This window comes from Ambystoma mexicanum, chromosome 7q, assembly GCF_040938575.1.
Source record: "Ambystoma mexicanum isolate Mex_15411 chromosome 7q, UKY_AmexF1_1, whole genome shotgun sequence".
NCBI classification, from domain to species: domain Eukaryota; kingdom Metazoa; phylum Chordata; class Amphibia; order Caudata; family Ambystomatidae; genus Ambystoma; species Ambystoma mexicanum.
In genome coordinates this window covers 971048098-971064027 of record NC_090941.1, presented here as the reverse complement: position 1 = coordinate 971064027, position 15930 = coordinate 971048098, and the positions used below count along the sequence as shown (strand labels likewise).

The following is a 15930-nucleotide window of genomic DNA, read 5'->3' as shown; positions in this document are numbered from 1 at the left end:
TTGGTCCCCAGGTCCCTTCCTATCACCGCCTGGGGTACATTTCAGAGGTTGATGAGGGCTCTGATGAGGGCATGGTTCCGGATACGGTGCCAGATGAGATTCTCTCGGGCCATAGCCAATTTGAGGACCTAAGGCAGTCACTGCATGATGCCAGTGGACTTGACACCTCTCCGGAGGTGGAGTTTTGTAGGCCTGAGCCTGGCACTCATTCCGATTCTTCGTACCGGCGCCTTATGTCTAGGGTCACAGAGTACTTGGGATGGTCTGCTCCCCCAGGGGAGTTTGTTCAGGATGATCTTACGGACATCCTCGATCTTGGTCCCCCAACTGACCTGGTACTGCCGTTTCATATGGCTCTACAGAGGAGGGTGGCGGCGGCTTGGACTACTCCGGAGAGTCTCCCGGCAGTGGGCAAGTCTTTGTCGCGAAAATACCGTCCAGCCAGTAGCAACCCCTGCTACTTGACCAGGCACCCCACTCCGGAGAGTTTGGTGGTGCAGGCGGCTACGGCCCCGGCAAAGCAGGTGTCGTATCCTACCATCCCTCCGGATAGGGACGACAAACGTTTTGATGGATGGGCAAAGAAAGTGTTTTCTTCAGGGGGTATGGCGCTTCAGGCGGCCAACTCCGTATGTGCCTTGTTGCGTTTAACGCACACTATGTGGAACTGTATTGCATTAGCGGCTGAACATATTCCCAAAAGGGGACGAACGGGATGGTTTCCTTGCTATGTTCCAGGATGGCAAGAATGCCATGTGTGAGTCCGTTCAATTGTTTGGACAGGGCAGATTGCGTCTGCCGGTCCATGGCGGCGAGCACCCTAATACGCAGGTTTGCGTGGTTGCGGAAGTCGGGGTTCGCTCCAGATGTGCTGTCCTGGCTCCTCAACATGCCCGTTGACGGTGAACATCTTTTTGGCAGCAAGGCTGACGAGAGCCTTGAGAGGTTGCAGACCTCCAAAGCTGCAGCGAAGTCGTTGGGCGCTGCAGTTCGACAACCTCTGCCTTTTCGTCCTAGGGGACAGCAATGGAGGGGTGGTTCCTTTCGTTATTACTCATCCTTTGGTAAAGCGAGAGGAGCTGTCAGTCAAAGAGGCCACCGTAGGCGTGCCAGAGGTGGAAAACAGGGTACTCGAGGTGCCAAGGCTGCTGGGGCAGTTGCCTCTTTGCCCTCAGGCAACGCCGCAGCCGCTACCACTCAGTCATGAGGCCCTGTCCCATGGTTCACCATTTGGGGGAAGGCTGGCGCAGCATCTTGTAGAGTGGCGTGCCATTACTTCAGATATGTGGGTTCTGGAGATCATAACCCACGGCTACTGTCTTCCCTTTCGGCAGAGGCCTCACGACAATCCACCAGGGAACCTCTCTTTGAAGACTCCGGATCCGCTCCTTGCGCAGGAAATTCAATCCCTGCTGGAGAAAGGCGCCATAGAGCTGGTGTCTGTAGCGGAGAGGAACAAGGGACGGTATTCCCCTTACTTTTTGAACGCGAAGAAAGACGGGGGGGATTGAGACCCATCATGGACTTGCGCGGTTTGAACAAACTCCTCAGGAAGGACAAGTTCAAGATGGTTACTCTCTCTCAAGTCCTCCAGGCCCTTCAACTTCAGGACTGGTTGGTGTCTCTCGACCTCAAGGATGCTTACTTCCATGTGCCGATCCATCCCAAGCACAAGAAGTACCTGATGTTCGCGTTTGGCGACTCGCACTTTCAGTTTCGGGTCCTGCCGTTCAGATTGACCTCCGCCCCGAGGGTTTTCACCAAGCTCATGAAAGGGGGGATTCACATCTACCCCTACCTGGACGATTGGTTGATCAGGGGGAGCTCTCCCGAGCAAGTCCTGGATCATCTGTCCGTCACCTGCCACTCCATTCACAAGCTTGGCTTCTCCCTCAATTTAAAGAAGTCCCATTTGACGCCAACACATCGGCTCCAGTACATCAGAGCAGTGCTTGACACATCCCTGGGGCAATGTTTTCCTCCCCAGGTGAGGGCTCTTCACATTCAGCAGATGGTGCACAAGTTTCAACATGCCCAGACACTCCCGGCGTTCGAGTTCTTGAGGTTGCTCGGCCTCATGGATTGTTCTGGTGCCGAGGCTTGTCTGCGGATGAGATCTTTGCAGTGGGCACTCAAGATGCAGTGGTCGCAATCCTCCGGCAGGATGTCGGACCCTGTTCAGGTGCCGCCCTCGGTCGCCCAGGACCTTCTGTGGTGGGCAGTCGAAGGCAATCTGATGAAGGGGGCTCTGTTTTGGCTTCCCTGGCCGGAGGTGACGATCGTGACGGACGCATCCCTCACGGGATGGGGAGCTCATGCCAACGAGTTGACAGTCAGCGGTCATTGGTCTACGTCGGAGTCCAGACTCCATATCAATCTGTTGGAGCTGAGGGCCTTCAGGCTAGCCCTGAAGGCTTTTCTACCGATTGTGCGAGGAAAGAGTGTCCTGATCCTGACGGACAACACAGTGGCCATGCACTACCTCAACAAAAAGGGGGGGGCGCAGGGTCACTTCCTCTGTGCAGGGAGGCGATGCAGCTCAAGTTCTGGGCCATCCAGCAGGAAGTTTCGATCTCGGCAGTTCATCTGGCCGGAGACGACAACGAGACGGCGGACGCTCTGAGCAGGCAGAGCACGATCTCTCATGAGTGGGAGCTGGCTCAGGAGATTCTCCTGGAGATCTTCGCCCTTTGGGGGACCCCTCAAGTGGATCTCTTCGCCTCCAGTGTCAACCGGAAGTGCAAAAGGTTCTGCTCGCAGGAATTTCCTCCAAGAGCAGCCTTGGAGGACGCGTTCGTGGTGGAGTGGTCCTTCCCACTGCTGTACGCATTTCCTCCAGTCCCCGTCATCCCGCAAGTGCTGCGGAGGTTACGCAGGTTCGGTACCCGGATGATCCTCATTGCTCCAGAGTGGTCCCGGTGGACGTGGTACCCGGACCTTCTCGACTTGTCCATCTGCCCTCCACGGCGTCTTCCCTACCGAGACGATCTGCTCTCATGGGAGGGGGGGGCCTCAGGTTCTCCATCCAGAGGTCAGATCCCTCAACCTTCGCGCTTGGCTTCTGAAAGGTTGAGGTATAAGGATTGGGACCTCCCTGAAGACGTGATGGAGGTGTTGCTCTCGGCCAGACGGGCAGCAACAAAGTCTCTGTACTGTTGCCATTGGCGTAAGTTCTGCGACTGGTGCAGAGTTAAGAATGTGGATCCTTTTGCATGTGACATTCCCATGGTTCTGTCATTTTTGCTTTCTTTGGCCCACGGGCTTGCAAGTGGGTACCATTAAAGGTTACCTGGCGGCGCTGTCCATATTTAAGCGCTCGTCTGAGGAGTGTTCCTATTTTAAAATCCCTTTACTTTCTCAGTTTTTGAAAGGGCTCACTAATGTGTTCCCTCCGTCACCTTTCCAGGTGCCCGGTTGGGATTTGAATCTTGTTCTCAAGTTTGATTGGTGCTCCCTTTGAGCCTTTGCACTCTTGTCCTTTGAGACTAACTCTTAAAACTGTATTTTTAGTTGCGGTCACTTCCGCTCGCAGAGTGAGTGTGTTACAGGCACTTTCAGTTAAGCCACCCTTCACTGTGTTTCATAAGGACAGGGTTGTCCTTAGAGTTCGTCCTTCCTTTCTTCCGAAGGTGGTTTCGGAATTTCATTTAGGCCAGAAAGTTGTTCTTCCGGCATTTTATCCTCCTCCACATCCTGGTAAGGAAGAGAAGAGACTCCATAGGCTTGATCCTAGGAGAGCGTTAAGCTTTTATATTTCACGCATGTCCCGGGTCAGAGTGGACGATCAACTCTTCATTGGTTACGCTGGAAAGCGTTTGGGACAAGCTGTGACGAAACAGACTTTGTCACGGATTATTTTGGCTATCTCCGAGTGTTACCGCTTGGCGGGTAAGGACCCACCGGCTGGCTTGCATGCTCATTCTACCAGTGGTATGGCTGCATCTACTGCCCTACAGAGGGGTGTTCCTATTCGTAACATCTGTGATGCAGCCACCTGGGCTTCAATACATACTTTTGTACGTCACTACTCCCTCGATTCCATCCGAGGACAGGATCTGGCCTTTGGCAAGGCAGTCCTTTACTCCGCAATTTGATTGGGCATTCTAAATTTTGTTTCTAAATTCTTTTCCCACCTCCTTGCTTTGGTACTGCTTTGGGAGTCTGTCATAGATATGGAATACGTCGGAGGACCCAATCCCCTCGAAGAACAAGTTACTCTTTTACCTGGTAAAGTTCTTTCGATGGGATGGTCCGACGACGTATTCCATATCGCTCCCTCCCTACCTTCCCCGCTACAGAACTTCTTATGCGATTGCAGCTTACGTTTCCGCAAGGCTTTGTGTGTCTGACTGGCAGAAGACTGGTGTCACACGTTCTGGGGAAAAAACTACAACTGAGGCTACAGGCGTCGTGCGTCCTACTTATCACATTGGGTGACATCGGCCGTCGGAGGAGGGCCACGAGGACAGCGCATCGACGTCATCGACGCAGACGCTGAAAACTTTCCGAAGCAGCACAGCTGTGGTGATTACTGTCATAGATATGGACAGATCATCCCATCAAAATAACGTTACCAGGTAAGAGAGTAACTTGTTCTTCTGCCAATAACGATGAGTGTATCCGTTTTACAAGGTTGCATAGGGATGGAAGCCAGGTATAATCATTTATAAAAACTTTACCAAGAAACAAGAAGCAACTTTTTGGCTTCAGTAAATGGGGCCACTGTGCAGGGATTACAGTTGGCGGAAGGATTAAAATCTGCTTTTTCCCTGCAAGAGGTTACTGATGCGATTGGATCACAAAAGTGTGGGAAAAATCTTGGCCCAGATAAGGTACCTGTGGACCTTTTTAAGAATGAATTAATGGTGTGAGGCCCGATTCTCTCCCGTTTTTTAATGAATTGGTTAAATGTAAGAGTACCAAAATTCTGGAGGTGTGCCAAGATCATCCCTGTGTATATAAAAAATGGGGGAAGAGGTTCCCTGGCAAACTATCATCCCATATCTTTGCTGGACGCCACTGGAAAAATGTTTGCAAAGAATTTAATTAAGCACTTGTGTGAACGGGCAAGCACTTCTGAATCTGTCTTCTCCAAGCAGGATTCCAGGTTGGAAAAAGTACCGTTGACCAAGCCTTTAGACATTATTTAACACTGCAGAAATATACCGTTTTTTCAGTACGGTCAAGGTTTGTACACTATTTGTTGATCGTAAGGCAGCTTTCATTGGGACCTGGCTGCTCATCTGTGGCAGTTATTGAAGGATAGACACATCCCAGGCCATCTGCTTGCATTGATTCAACTCTTATAGTCTGACAATGGAGCAGTTGTGTGCGGCGATTGGCTGGGGAGCTGACATCTTTTGGGGTGAAGAATGGAGTTGGGCAGCAATGCGTCTTGGCCCGATGCTGTTCTGTGTGTACATCAATGAGCTTATTATTGATATTTTGGAAACTAGCATGGATCCTTCTAGGCTGGGATTTGATTAAGCTCCTGCCCTATGTTTCGCATATTTCCTGGCAACCACCCCAGCTGGACTTGCGAAAACTGTGGTTCTTTTTTGTAGCAAATTTAAAGCTTGCGGGTTAGAAATTAGCACCAGCAAAACCAAAGCTTTGGTTTTCCGGACCAAGTATACCAAGTGGTGTTGAGTGAATATTGAAGAGGACTGCAATAGATGTGAGCTACTATGATTACCTTGGTTTGAGGTTCCATGAACTATAAATATGACTGATAAAAGTCTTGGATGTTCTAAGATGGAATGTTAAAAATCTAGGCTAAAGTTGCAACTCAAATGAGCTAAAAATGGTATTACATTATAAATGCACCATACTCTAGCATTTAAAATGAAATGGATAAAAAATGTAAAAACTGTTATTGTTTTTTGTTAACACATAGTGCTTCACATAACTGTTTACTGCTACCGTTTGTGATCTAATATTAAACCAACTACTTAAACTGGGATAGAAGGTGAGTAGGAGGGGTTCGCTCCCCATACCTTTGATGCAATCGCCTAACCCCAGCCAATAACTTAGTTACTGTCATTTGACCACTTTTCCATCTTCATTCAAGGTCTTTCTTGTTTATTTTCAAAGTGTAAGATTTGAGTTGTTTAGATCTACCAGTCGCGTATTTCAATATTCAATCTTGTTCATTGTATATCTTAAGTTGTTACCATCTATCTTGGTTAAAGGAGACATACAGTTTGTACCAAAACATGTTTTTCATGATATTGTATTGCCTGCCTATTTTCCAGCGGATAAAAGTTCCTATCCATCTTTCATTCAACCCTTTTTTTAAAGCTTTTTCTTTCTTCCTCCATTTTGTGAGATCCTTTAAATGACCCATAAGAAGGAAGTGAAATTGGAGGTCGTGCAGTATGAAGATCCAATATAGCAGCAAACTGGCAGTATTTGAAGTAGTGCTGCTGTTATTAAAGCAAATATGGACAGTAGCACAAACAGCAATAGTCACATTAATACTAGAAGCAAAATTATTGCTACTAACTTACTCTTGATATGATAGGTTACTTATAATGCGCTTAATACCCAAAGGTGTCTAAGCACGGACCTGGGGATCAAACCTGCGTTGCTCTGTGCCGTCTTGCTTCCAAGGCGAGCATGTTGCCCCTTAGCTATCCTCCCGAGACAAAGTAACAATAGTATTACTACCAGTAGTAGTATTGCTGCTACTAGTACTAATACTACTGATTGCATTGGCACTATTAGTATTACTCTTATCAGTACCAGTAGCTGCTGATGTGGTTCTATTACCAGTACTACCACTACAAGATATCCATCAATTCCATTAATGTTTTCAGCTCAAAGCCATAAAAGTTTCACATCACAAATTATAGTCATCACAATATAGCCTTACAGCAAGTATTAACATAAGTGATGGCATACATCACATATATCTGGAGGTCCATGATCATATTTGTCTGATGCAGAAATTACTCCTTCAGGTGATGTTAACATACTACCCATTAGTGACCATGTGCTGAGAAAGCCCTGAATTCCTTGACCCTAGAGGGGCACCATTTGCTCCCGTCAGGACAGTCCCTGGAGGCAAACTCCCGTAGGGATTAGAACTCATTACGATGGCACTGTTTATCTGGGAGTTGCGTGGCCTGCTAGAGCTTAGTATATCCCTGGCCACTTTTAGGTTTCTCAGAGTTCTCCTAACGGAGTCAAATTATTCTCTCCAGTCTTTGGTATCCTAGTACAGTCCACAATATGGTACATGGTTACAAAAAGACAACCCCTGAATGTGCGCATCTAGTGGAAGCATTTATTTCAGAGCACTTCCCTTGGGTCTCTTTGCTTGGGTGACGGTTTCGGTACACCATGCAGGAATATTGAACTGGGCGGAAGGATGTGACATGACATATTTTATTTGTATCGCGCTCGTACACAAGTGTTTCAGTGCGCGACTAGGCAAGGGAGGGGAACAAGTGAGAACACAGCACAACATAAAAACGATCTTACTTGGCCCAGTGACCTTGAGAACGCGCAAGTGCATGGGAAAGGGAAAAGGGAAAAAGTGCATGGAAGGGGGAGAATGGAAAGTGCAGAAGCTGAGGAGCGCAGATAAATCAAATAAATAGAAAATTGAGGCAAACTGTGGTAGTGCAGCCAGCAAGTGGCAAGTGCTGTGTTAAGGCAGCAGACTGGGTAAGTCTGAATAAGTGCAGAAAAAGAAGAAAAAGGGTGGGGGGTGGGGGCTGTATGGGTACAGATAACAGTCCCCAGTGCAAGGGGGGGCCAGGAGGCAGTGCAGGAAAGTGGCAGGGTGAGCAGGTACCTGGGCCCAGGGGACAGAGGGTGGCCAGGTGCACAGTGCCAGGAGAGCAGATCAGCAGGAGAGAAGGGGAGAGGAGGAAGAAGCAAAGAGGAAGGTTTTGAGGTGCTTCCGGAACTGCAGATGGTTCTCCTCAAGTTTTAGAGTGGCAGGGAGGCTGTTCCCGAGGGAGGCCCCAGCCGAAGATAGAGCTCTACCCCCAGCTCGTTTCTTTGAAAAACGACTGACCCTGAAAGAGTTGGAGGTAAAGGAGTGAAGAGCTCGAGAGGGGAGGTATTTGCGGAGGGATAGCTGAAGGTATTTTGGACCCAGGCCCTAGAAAGCCTTGTGGACAATGCAGAGGGTTTTGAATTTAATCCTTGCATCCACTGGGAGCCAATGGAGGGATTTCAAAGCTGGAGCGATACGATCCCAGGGCTTGAGGCCAAGGACAAGTCTCGCAGTCCTGTTCTGGATAAGTTGTAGAGAGCAGAGACTAGAGGCAGGTAGATTTAGAAAGAGGCTGTTACAATAGTCAAAGCTAGAGAAAACCAGAGCTTGGGATACCATGAGCTTCTGGGGGGGAAGGAGAGGAAAGGCAGAATACCTCTGAGGAGGTGCAGTCGGAAGTTTGACTTTTTAGAGTTATCAGAGATATGGGCCGAGAAGGAAAATGTGGACTCCAAGATGACGCCAAGGTTCTTAGCCTCGCAGGTAGGGGTAGGAGAAGGGGCAAGGGAGGCCGGCCAGAGAGTGAGGGAAAAGGATGGAGATGGTGTGCCGATGAGGAGGATCTCCGTCTTGCTGGCATTCAGACAAAGATCATTGGCGGCACACCAATTTTCAATGGCAGTTAGGCAGTCCGAGATGGGAGAGGGAGTGGAGGTGGCCGAGGGCAGCCGGAGTTGTCATCAGCGTAGCACTGGAAATTTGAGCAGAAAATGCCAATGCAGTGAGCGGGAGTTGCCAGGTATTGGTTGAAAAGCCAGGGTGAGAGGTTAGGCCCCTGGGGAACCCCACAGGTGGAGAGGAAGATAGATCATAGGAAAGACCCCAGTTGGACCTGGGAGGGTCGATCAGAGAGGAGAGAGGTCAGCCAGGCCAGAGCCTGATCAGTGATAACCAGATTATCACGGAGACGGTTGAGCAGGATGGTGTGGTTGACCGTGTCGAAGGCAGAAGAGAGATCAAGAAGGATGAGGACAGAGGGAATGTTAGAATCCAGGTTGGAGAGCAGATCTTCACGGATATGGAGGAGAGCAGTTTCTGTGTTTCTGGCCGCTCTGAAGCCAGACTGGTGGTCATGGAGACAACCAACAGAATCTGAATGAAGGTTAAGCTAAGAGATGGCCAGCTTTTCCAGGAGTTTGCCCAGAAAGGGGGTAATTGAAATTGGGCGATAGTTTGCTGGACAGGAAGGATCAGCTGTGGGTTTCTTGAGAAGAGGATGCACAAGGGAGTGCTTCAGAGGGGAGGGGAAGGATCCTGAGGTAAACGAGTGGTTGCAAAAATCAGCAAGGGCAGGAGCGAGGGTGTCAATGTGGTCCTTGATGGTTTTGGAGGAACAGGGATTAACCTGTTTTGACGAGGATTTCATAGATCAGACTTGTCTAACGACCTTGTTAGGGGAGAAAATAGGAAAGGAAGAGAAGGATGGTGGGGGGGTCTTTAAGGGGGCTCTCCAAGCACAGGCTGAGAGGGAATAGGAGGGGGGAAGGGAGGCGAGGGTGGACAGGATATCCTGGGATTTAGAGATAAAGTGCGAGGCAAGGGCATTGCAGAGAGCCTGGGAGGCAAGAGGAGTGGAGGAGACTGCTGCAGGGTTGAAAAGCTCCTTGCAGATTGAGTTCGGCCGAGTTGTTGGATGCCGCAGAGACACAGGCTTGAATGTGGGCTCTCTTCTTAGTGCGGACAGAGAGTCGGTATTGCCTTTGGAGCAGGCGACAGGCCAGTTTGTCAGAGGATGAGCAAGAAGACCTACCTTTCCTCTCAGCCACCCTACACTTACGTTTAAGTGTAGCTAGGTCGGAGTCATACCAGGAATTGCACTTGGCTTTGGACTTCAAGTGGATCCTCATGACAGGGGCAAGAGCATCAAGAGTATCAGAGATGGAAGAGTAGAGAAGGGACAGGGTTGTGTCGGGGTGTGAGTCAGCCAGGGGAGCAGGAGGGGGAGAGAAGGTGGCAGCGAAAGCCTCAGCTGACACGCGCTTCATAGGTCGGATGTCCGAGAAGGTAAGTGGAAGTGTTGGGGTGTGGTTGGCTTGGGGAGAAGAAAGTGAGAGATGGGAGGAGAGGAGGCAGTGGTCACTCCAGGAGAGAGGAATGGTCAGAGGAATAGAGAGGGGGACGCCAGGGGAGATCAAGACTTCAAGTGTGTGTCCTGCAGAGTGCGTCGGGCCAGAGGGGAGGATAGAGAGGGAGAGGGTATCTCGGAGGTTGCGAAAGAGCAGCGATGAGGGACAGTGAGAATCGAGGTGAATGTTGAAGTCACCAAGGAGGAGGAGTTGAGTGGTTGAGGCCAGGAGGGAGGAGGAGAGGTCGGCCCACTCGGGGAGAAAAGAGGTGATTTGCCGGGGGGGGGCGGTAGAGAGTAGCAACAGTAAGAGAGTGGCTAGGAGAGAGTGAGAGCCTGCAGACAAGGCATTCAAAAGAGGAGTACATCTGAATGGGAATGATAGTGGCAGGAATCATCTCAGGAAAGATCACGGCTATGCCCCCTCCAGGTCAAGTGGATCTGGGTGCGGAGAGGATCTTGGAGCCCTCAGGGAGTAGTGTCAAAGCTTGTGACAGAGCTAGCCGTGAACCATGTCTCCGTAAGACCGAGGACATCAAGGTCCAGTTCTTCAAGGAGGTGGCAGATGTCAGAGGCATGTTTGACAGCAGAGCGAGAGTTGAGAGTGGCAAGATGAAGAAGGTTGCCGGCCTTAAAGACCTTCCGGGGAGTGGTACAATTCAGAGGTACGCCCTGCGGAGTTGGGGAGGTAGCCTGAAGAGTGGCAGAGGAGGAGGAGGAAAAAGTGGGTAAGGTAGCCAGGGAGTGAGAGGAGAGGACAGCTGGAGATGAGAGGAAGTTGATGAGGCGAGGGAAACGCCTATCGAAGAGGAGATTGGCCTGAGGACCTTGGACCATGACAGTGCCATTTAGGTAGACATTAAGGATGACTCTGGAGGAGTCGAAAGAAGCCATGAGGACATCCCAGCGAGTGCCACCGTTAATGGGAGAGGAGGAGACAGGACAAAGCACAGATATCATATGGGGGGAGTCCATAGATCCGGCGAAGGAACAACAAAGAGGATGTCGGTGAGGGTATGTCTGGAAGAGGCGCTGGTATAGGTATCAGCGATGGGGAGTCCAGGGTTGGAGGCCAAGATATCCTTTTTAAATTTCTTTTTTCCAGACTTAGTGAGAAGGGAAGGGTAGTTGATAGAGAAGCAGTTGGAATAGATGGGAGAAACAGAAAGCGCCATGAGTGGAAATGAGAAGAGGCAGAGGGAGGAGTAAGCAAGTAAAGCAGTATTGAACAGTCACTGGGCTAGCAGGTTACAATCAATGGCCAAACGTTAAATGCAGAAATGCACTGAAGTTGAACTTTCAAGTAAATGCAGAAATACACCCAAGTTTGACTTTCAAGTAAATTTATAGTACAGTAAATGTATAGAAAGAAGTGCTTAACTCTTCAGCCTGCTCCCTGATTACATTCGTTGATCTTTTAGTTCCCCCCAGAATTTCATAAACCTGTAGTCCCCGGGTTGGCTCCTTGTTGTTTAACACACTTGCATTTTCTGGAATTGGTCCGATTCCCGTCTAGTCTTCCACTCTGACCCTTGCTTGACTTGGGAAGATTAATGAAAAGACCATGGGCAAGAGAACCTGCTGATCTGGATGCATTGGGCCCGGCCAGAGGCCCATTTTGGTCCGCTGGGGGAACCAGTGGATTGGCAACTTCTGCTTTCTTCCATTAGGGACAGGAGCAGATTTTTGAGCGACACAAGTTCGGCCAGAACCAGGCTACAACTACAGCTATGGGAACATCCCCTTTCCTTTGCGATCCCCTCCCCTTTTCCCTGTTGTCCGCAGAGATACCATGGTTTGCGCTAAACGCTTCTTCCATATTGGATACTGAGCCAAGGCAGTTCCCAACGGATCTACATTCATTACTACCAAGGCGGTTGGCGGGCACCTCGCAGGCTCATTCTCCACCCATGCAGATGGGTGGGAGGGAAATTGGCTGAGCATATCATCACTGATCACTTTTGATGGCTGCTGGGCCACCTTGACCTCCTGCACACTTGGAGGCAGTGTTATAACCTGGGCCAGAGTGCAAATGCCCTCCACCTTAGGTTGAGGGGTGGCGAGGGACTCCTTTTGCATAGAGCCGGAACAGGGTGCCTGGGCGGGCTCTCGGCCCATCGGGCCGTGTGTGCTTGGGTGGGTGGGAGGGGCCTGCATGCACATAAGATGAGGCAGAGGCTCCCGATGGAGATGGTGGGGTAAGCTGCCTGGAGCGGCATTTGCCAAACAGGGTGAGGTTCTAGGGGTTATAGTGGTCAGAGCAAGGACATTAGAAACAGTACCAGTAACGGCAGTGGCATCTGTAGTTGTCCCCCCTTCTTGAAGCACACTGGCGATTACATCGGGAATGCCCAAAAAATGTTGGATTTCAGAAATCAGTAAGAGTGTTCCCAAGAGTGCCAGTGATGCAAGCAGCATCAGATCTAGTTGTGGATGCAGGGTCAACGTCGCTTAAGCAGGGTGATTATTTCACGTTTTGGATGTTATTCTTTTTAAGTGACAGGATTTTTCTTTTGGGACCTACTCCTAAGCCAAACCCCAGGCCAAGCCCGGTAAGGAGTAAAGGTGTCCCCACAGGCTCGTGTGCCAGTTCTGGGGACCCAGACATGATAAAAGTGATGACGTTTGACGGGAGAAAACTAAATAACAGTCTTAGCCAATATTTCCGATGTTTTAATGTCCGTGATTGTGATGACAACTACATAGAAAATCATTTGCCAGCAGCGTTACCTGCTTTTGAGTCCCCTGCTGGATTCAAAGCCATGGCAGCAGCAGAAACCCAACGGCCACCAGCAGTAAGCACAGTTGTGTCTCGGTGGCTGACAGCAGCAGCCCTCCGTGTGGATGTAGGAGTAGGTAGCTGGGGGCTGGATCTCTAGGAGCGCACCCCCCACCCCTCACAGGTCGTGAACACCCCTGCGGGAAGCAAACTCCTCACGCCCTTCACTCCCTGCAGGCTTCACCCTTGCGGGGTAGCCAGGGAATTTATCAGCAGCTTCACGGGTTGGGATTGTAGCCAGCAGGACACCAGCAACAACTGCGAGGAAGGGCTCCAAGGCCCCTCGTGTGAAGCAAATACCCTGCGCCCTTGACTCCCCTCAGGCGCGAGTTGGTTGATCTAATAGGTCTAGTTGTACTACTTTCATTAATAACGGTAGAAAGAGTGCTAAGACAATGTGTAGTAGTAGTACCTCTGATGCAGTTTGTACAAATATTGCCTCTACTACTAGATGTAGTAATCCAACTACTGGTAGTACCAGTACTACTAAATCTACTAGTGCTACTAGTACAGTTAATGGAATTACAACTACTAATGCACATTTCGCTATTACTACTTTCTAGTACTGCTAATAATACTGGGCGTTCTACTGTTACTAAAAGTACTACACCATGTAGTAATATTGACACTGATATTAGTGCTACTACTGTTATTAGCAGTACAGTTACTACTTATAGTAGCATTATTACTACTGGTACTACAATCGGTGGGGCAGGATTAGTCGGTAGGCTAACTTGTTGGTGTGAAGTAATTGAAAATGCAACCTCTTTCCTTGCACTGTCGCTGCTTTAATGGATCTCCAGACTGCCCACCCCCTCCTCGGTCACGCATTCTTTAAATGCTTGAAAGCAGCTCCAAAGAAATGTGAACAAAGTCAGAAAATTGCTAATCTATTTTTTGAAAAATAGATGGGAACTGGTTTGGGTGGAAAATAGGCAGAAGATTGAACATTGACAGTGCTTTTATTGCTAACCATGGTTTGCTGAACTGATGAATGCTATTTATGGAAACTTAAAAGCACAAAAGTGAATGCTTACACTTTGGGTCTTATTATTTTCATGTTGATGTTACATTGTCAAGCATAGATAAGATTGAGAGAGGGCTCTTGGGCTCACAGCTGGATTTATTTTTTATTTTTTTTCTACAGAGAGTTATTTTTGAAGACTAATGCGCAGTTAACGATTCGGTGCAGACAATTACTGTCTGAACTTTCATATATTTATCCTATGGATGTGGTAAGTCTGAGCGGTCTTATGCTGGAAAGTGTTATTACAGAAGACACAATGTTATGTTTCTCAGTTTAGTAGGCATCATTTGCATGGGTTTCTAATTTGGTGCTTGCTTGCTCTGACCGTTTAATGTTCACTGAAACCTAAGGAAGAGCACCAGCCACTGTTGCTTGTCCAGCTGAGAGCAATCGTCTATCTGAATAACTACTACTCTTCTGGGACCCTTTCCAGTTCCTATCTTTTTTGGGCATCCTTGTTTGCCTGGCAGTGGATGGCAGGCTGTTTTAATGGAGATCCTTCCAGAGCTGCATGCATCAATCATGCTTCTTGCAATGCCTCCTATTACTCTGCACATCTCTAACATTTTTTTATTCACTTTTGAGCTTCTGTAATTTGATATTTTTTCACCCACTTCAAAATACGAAAAGGAATGGTCATACATATTGCCTTAATGCTTGGAAGATTTCTCTTTTCAGCAGATGTTTTTCCAAGGCAGTATGTGGGCATTTTGTAGGGAGCTTCTTCCCCTGGTAAATTTGCATTGCCTGAACTGGTTATCTGAGGCAGAGCTCACCTCTTGCTATTGTTATATGGCTCAAGCGAATCTTGCCTTACAGCCTGTTTCTTTATAGGTGGCAATTTAGTTCCGTCATACCACAAATGCTACTTAATTCCTCACAAATCTACAATATAATACAGCACTTTTCTTTCTGGGAGTATTACCAAGCCATTCAGCAACCTACCTGTCCGCTCAGTCAAAATGGTGCTCTCCCAAAATGTGATGCTTTTTCTTGTGACCAATAAATGTCAACTAAAACTCCTCGACTTTTGCAGGTATCGATCCTCAAATGTACCACTTTCCATAGCAAGGTTTTGTAGTCCCTCTGATTTAAAAAAAAAAAAGAAAAAAACCTTTTTTTTTTTTTTCTTTTTTCATGAGTGGAAAGCCTGCTATCGCTCATTTCCTTGTACTGTCCTTTGGCCTCTGTTCTCATTGCCTTTTCTGCCATGCCTCCCCTCCTCCTGTGTTCTTTTGCTAGCAATTGTCTTTTGTTGTTTTTTTGCTCAATCAGAATATACCCTCAGTTTAGTAGTAGGATGTTATGTTTCCACTGCTAGATTCTGTCTAGTTATGCTAGTAAGGGGAAGTGTTCACCATCAACCCCTTAAACCGCAATATAAGCCCGAGGGTCATCATGAATATCTACATGACATTCTTATAGGATGTTAAGGGGAGATCGGCTATTTGTTAGAGTATATGGGACAAAAGAGGGGGGGGGGGTAACCACTTAAGAGACTGAAGGGGTAGAGGAAGAGAAATTCCCCACATAGTCATTCTGGGCCTCATCCCCCTAGAAGGATTTAAATCATTGGGAGGGTGAGCATTATCGGACAGAGTCGCAAAGGCACAGTGTGCCTTTGTGATTTGGTCTGACAGTCCTGTGGAAAATGCCATCAAAGGCTGCTGACAGTTCAAGCATGTCGAGTCGCAGCCTTTGCCTTTGAGCCACTTCCAGCAAAACATTGTCCCAGCAAACAAAGATGACTTTCTCCATCTCATTTTGAAGATCAAAGCCTTGCTGAAACTCTGTGGTCACCCCAATGAGATTTAATTGATTGATTGGCCCATTGTCGTTATCATGGACAGGCCAGGATGAGTGGTGGTGGGCTATAGGTTAGCTGGGGAGGTTGGCCTTGGAAGGCTTCTAAGGTAATGGCAAACTGTTGGGTGAGGGCTGGACATTGCCAGCCTCAACATTTAAGATTAAGCAAATTTATCAAATTTGAAATCCCTGAAGCAACAAGATGGACACCCCGGGAGAAGGAACCAAGGGTGGAATTAATGTGT

The 15930-nt window shown here is 48.5% G+C and overlaps 1 protein-coding gene across 1 annotated transcript in view; it reads left to right on the top strand.

Annotated features, from left to right (window-relative positions):
* Positions 1-15930, top strand: part of UVRAG (UV radiation resistance associated) — a 727264-nt gene that overhangs the window by 418897 nt on the left and 292437 nt on the right. The window contains exon 10 of the mRNA XM_069640056.1: positions 14000-14087. Coding sequence (XP_069496157.1) covers positions 14000-14087 — 88 coding nt within the window. The remainder of the gene's footprint in view (positions 1-13999; positions 14088-15930) is intronic.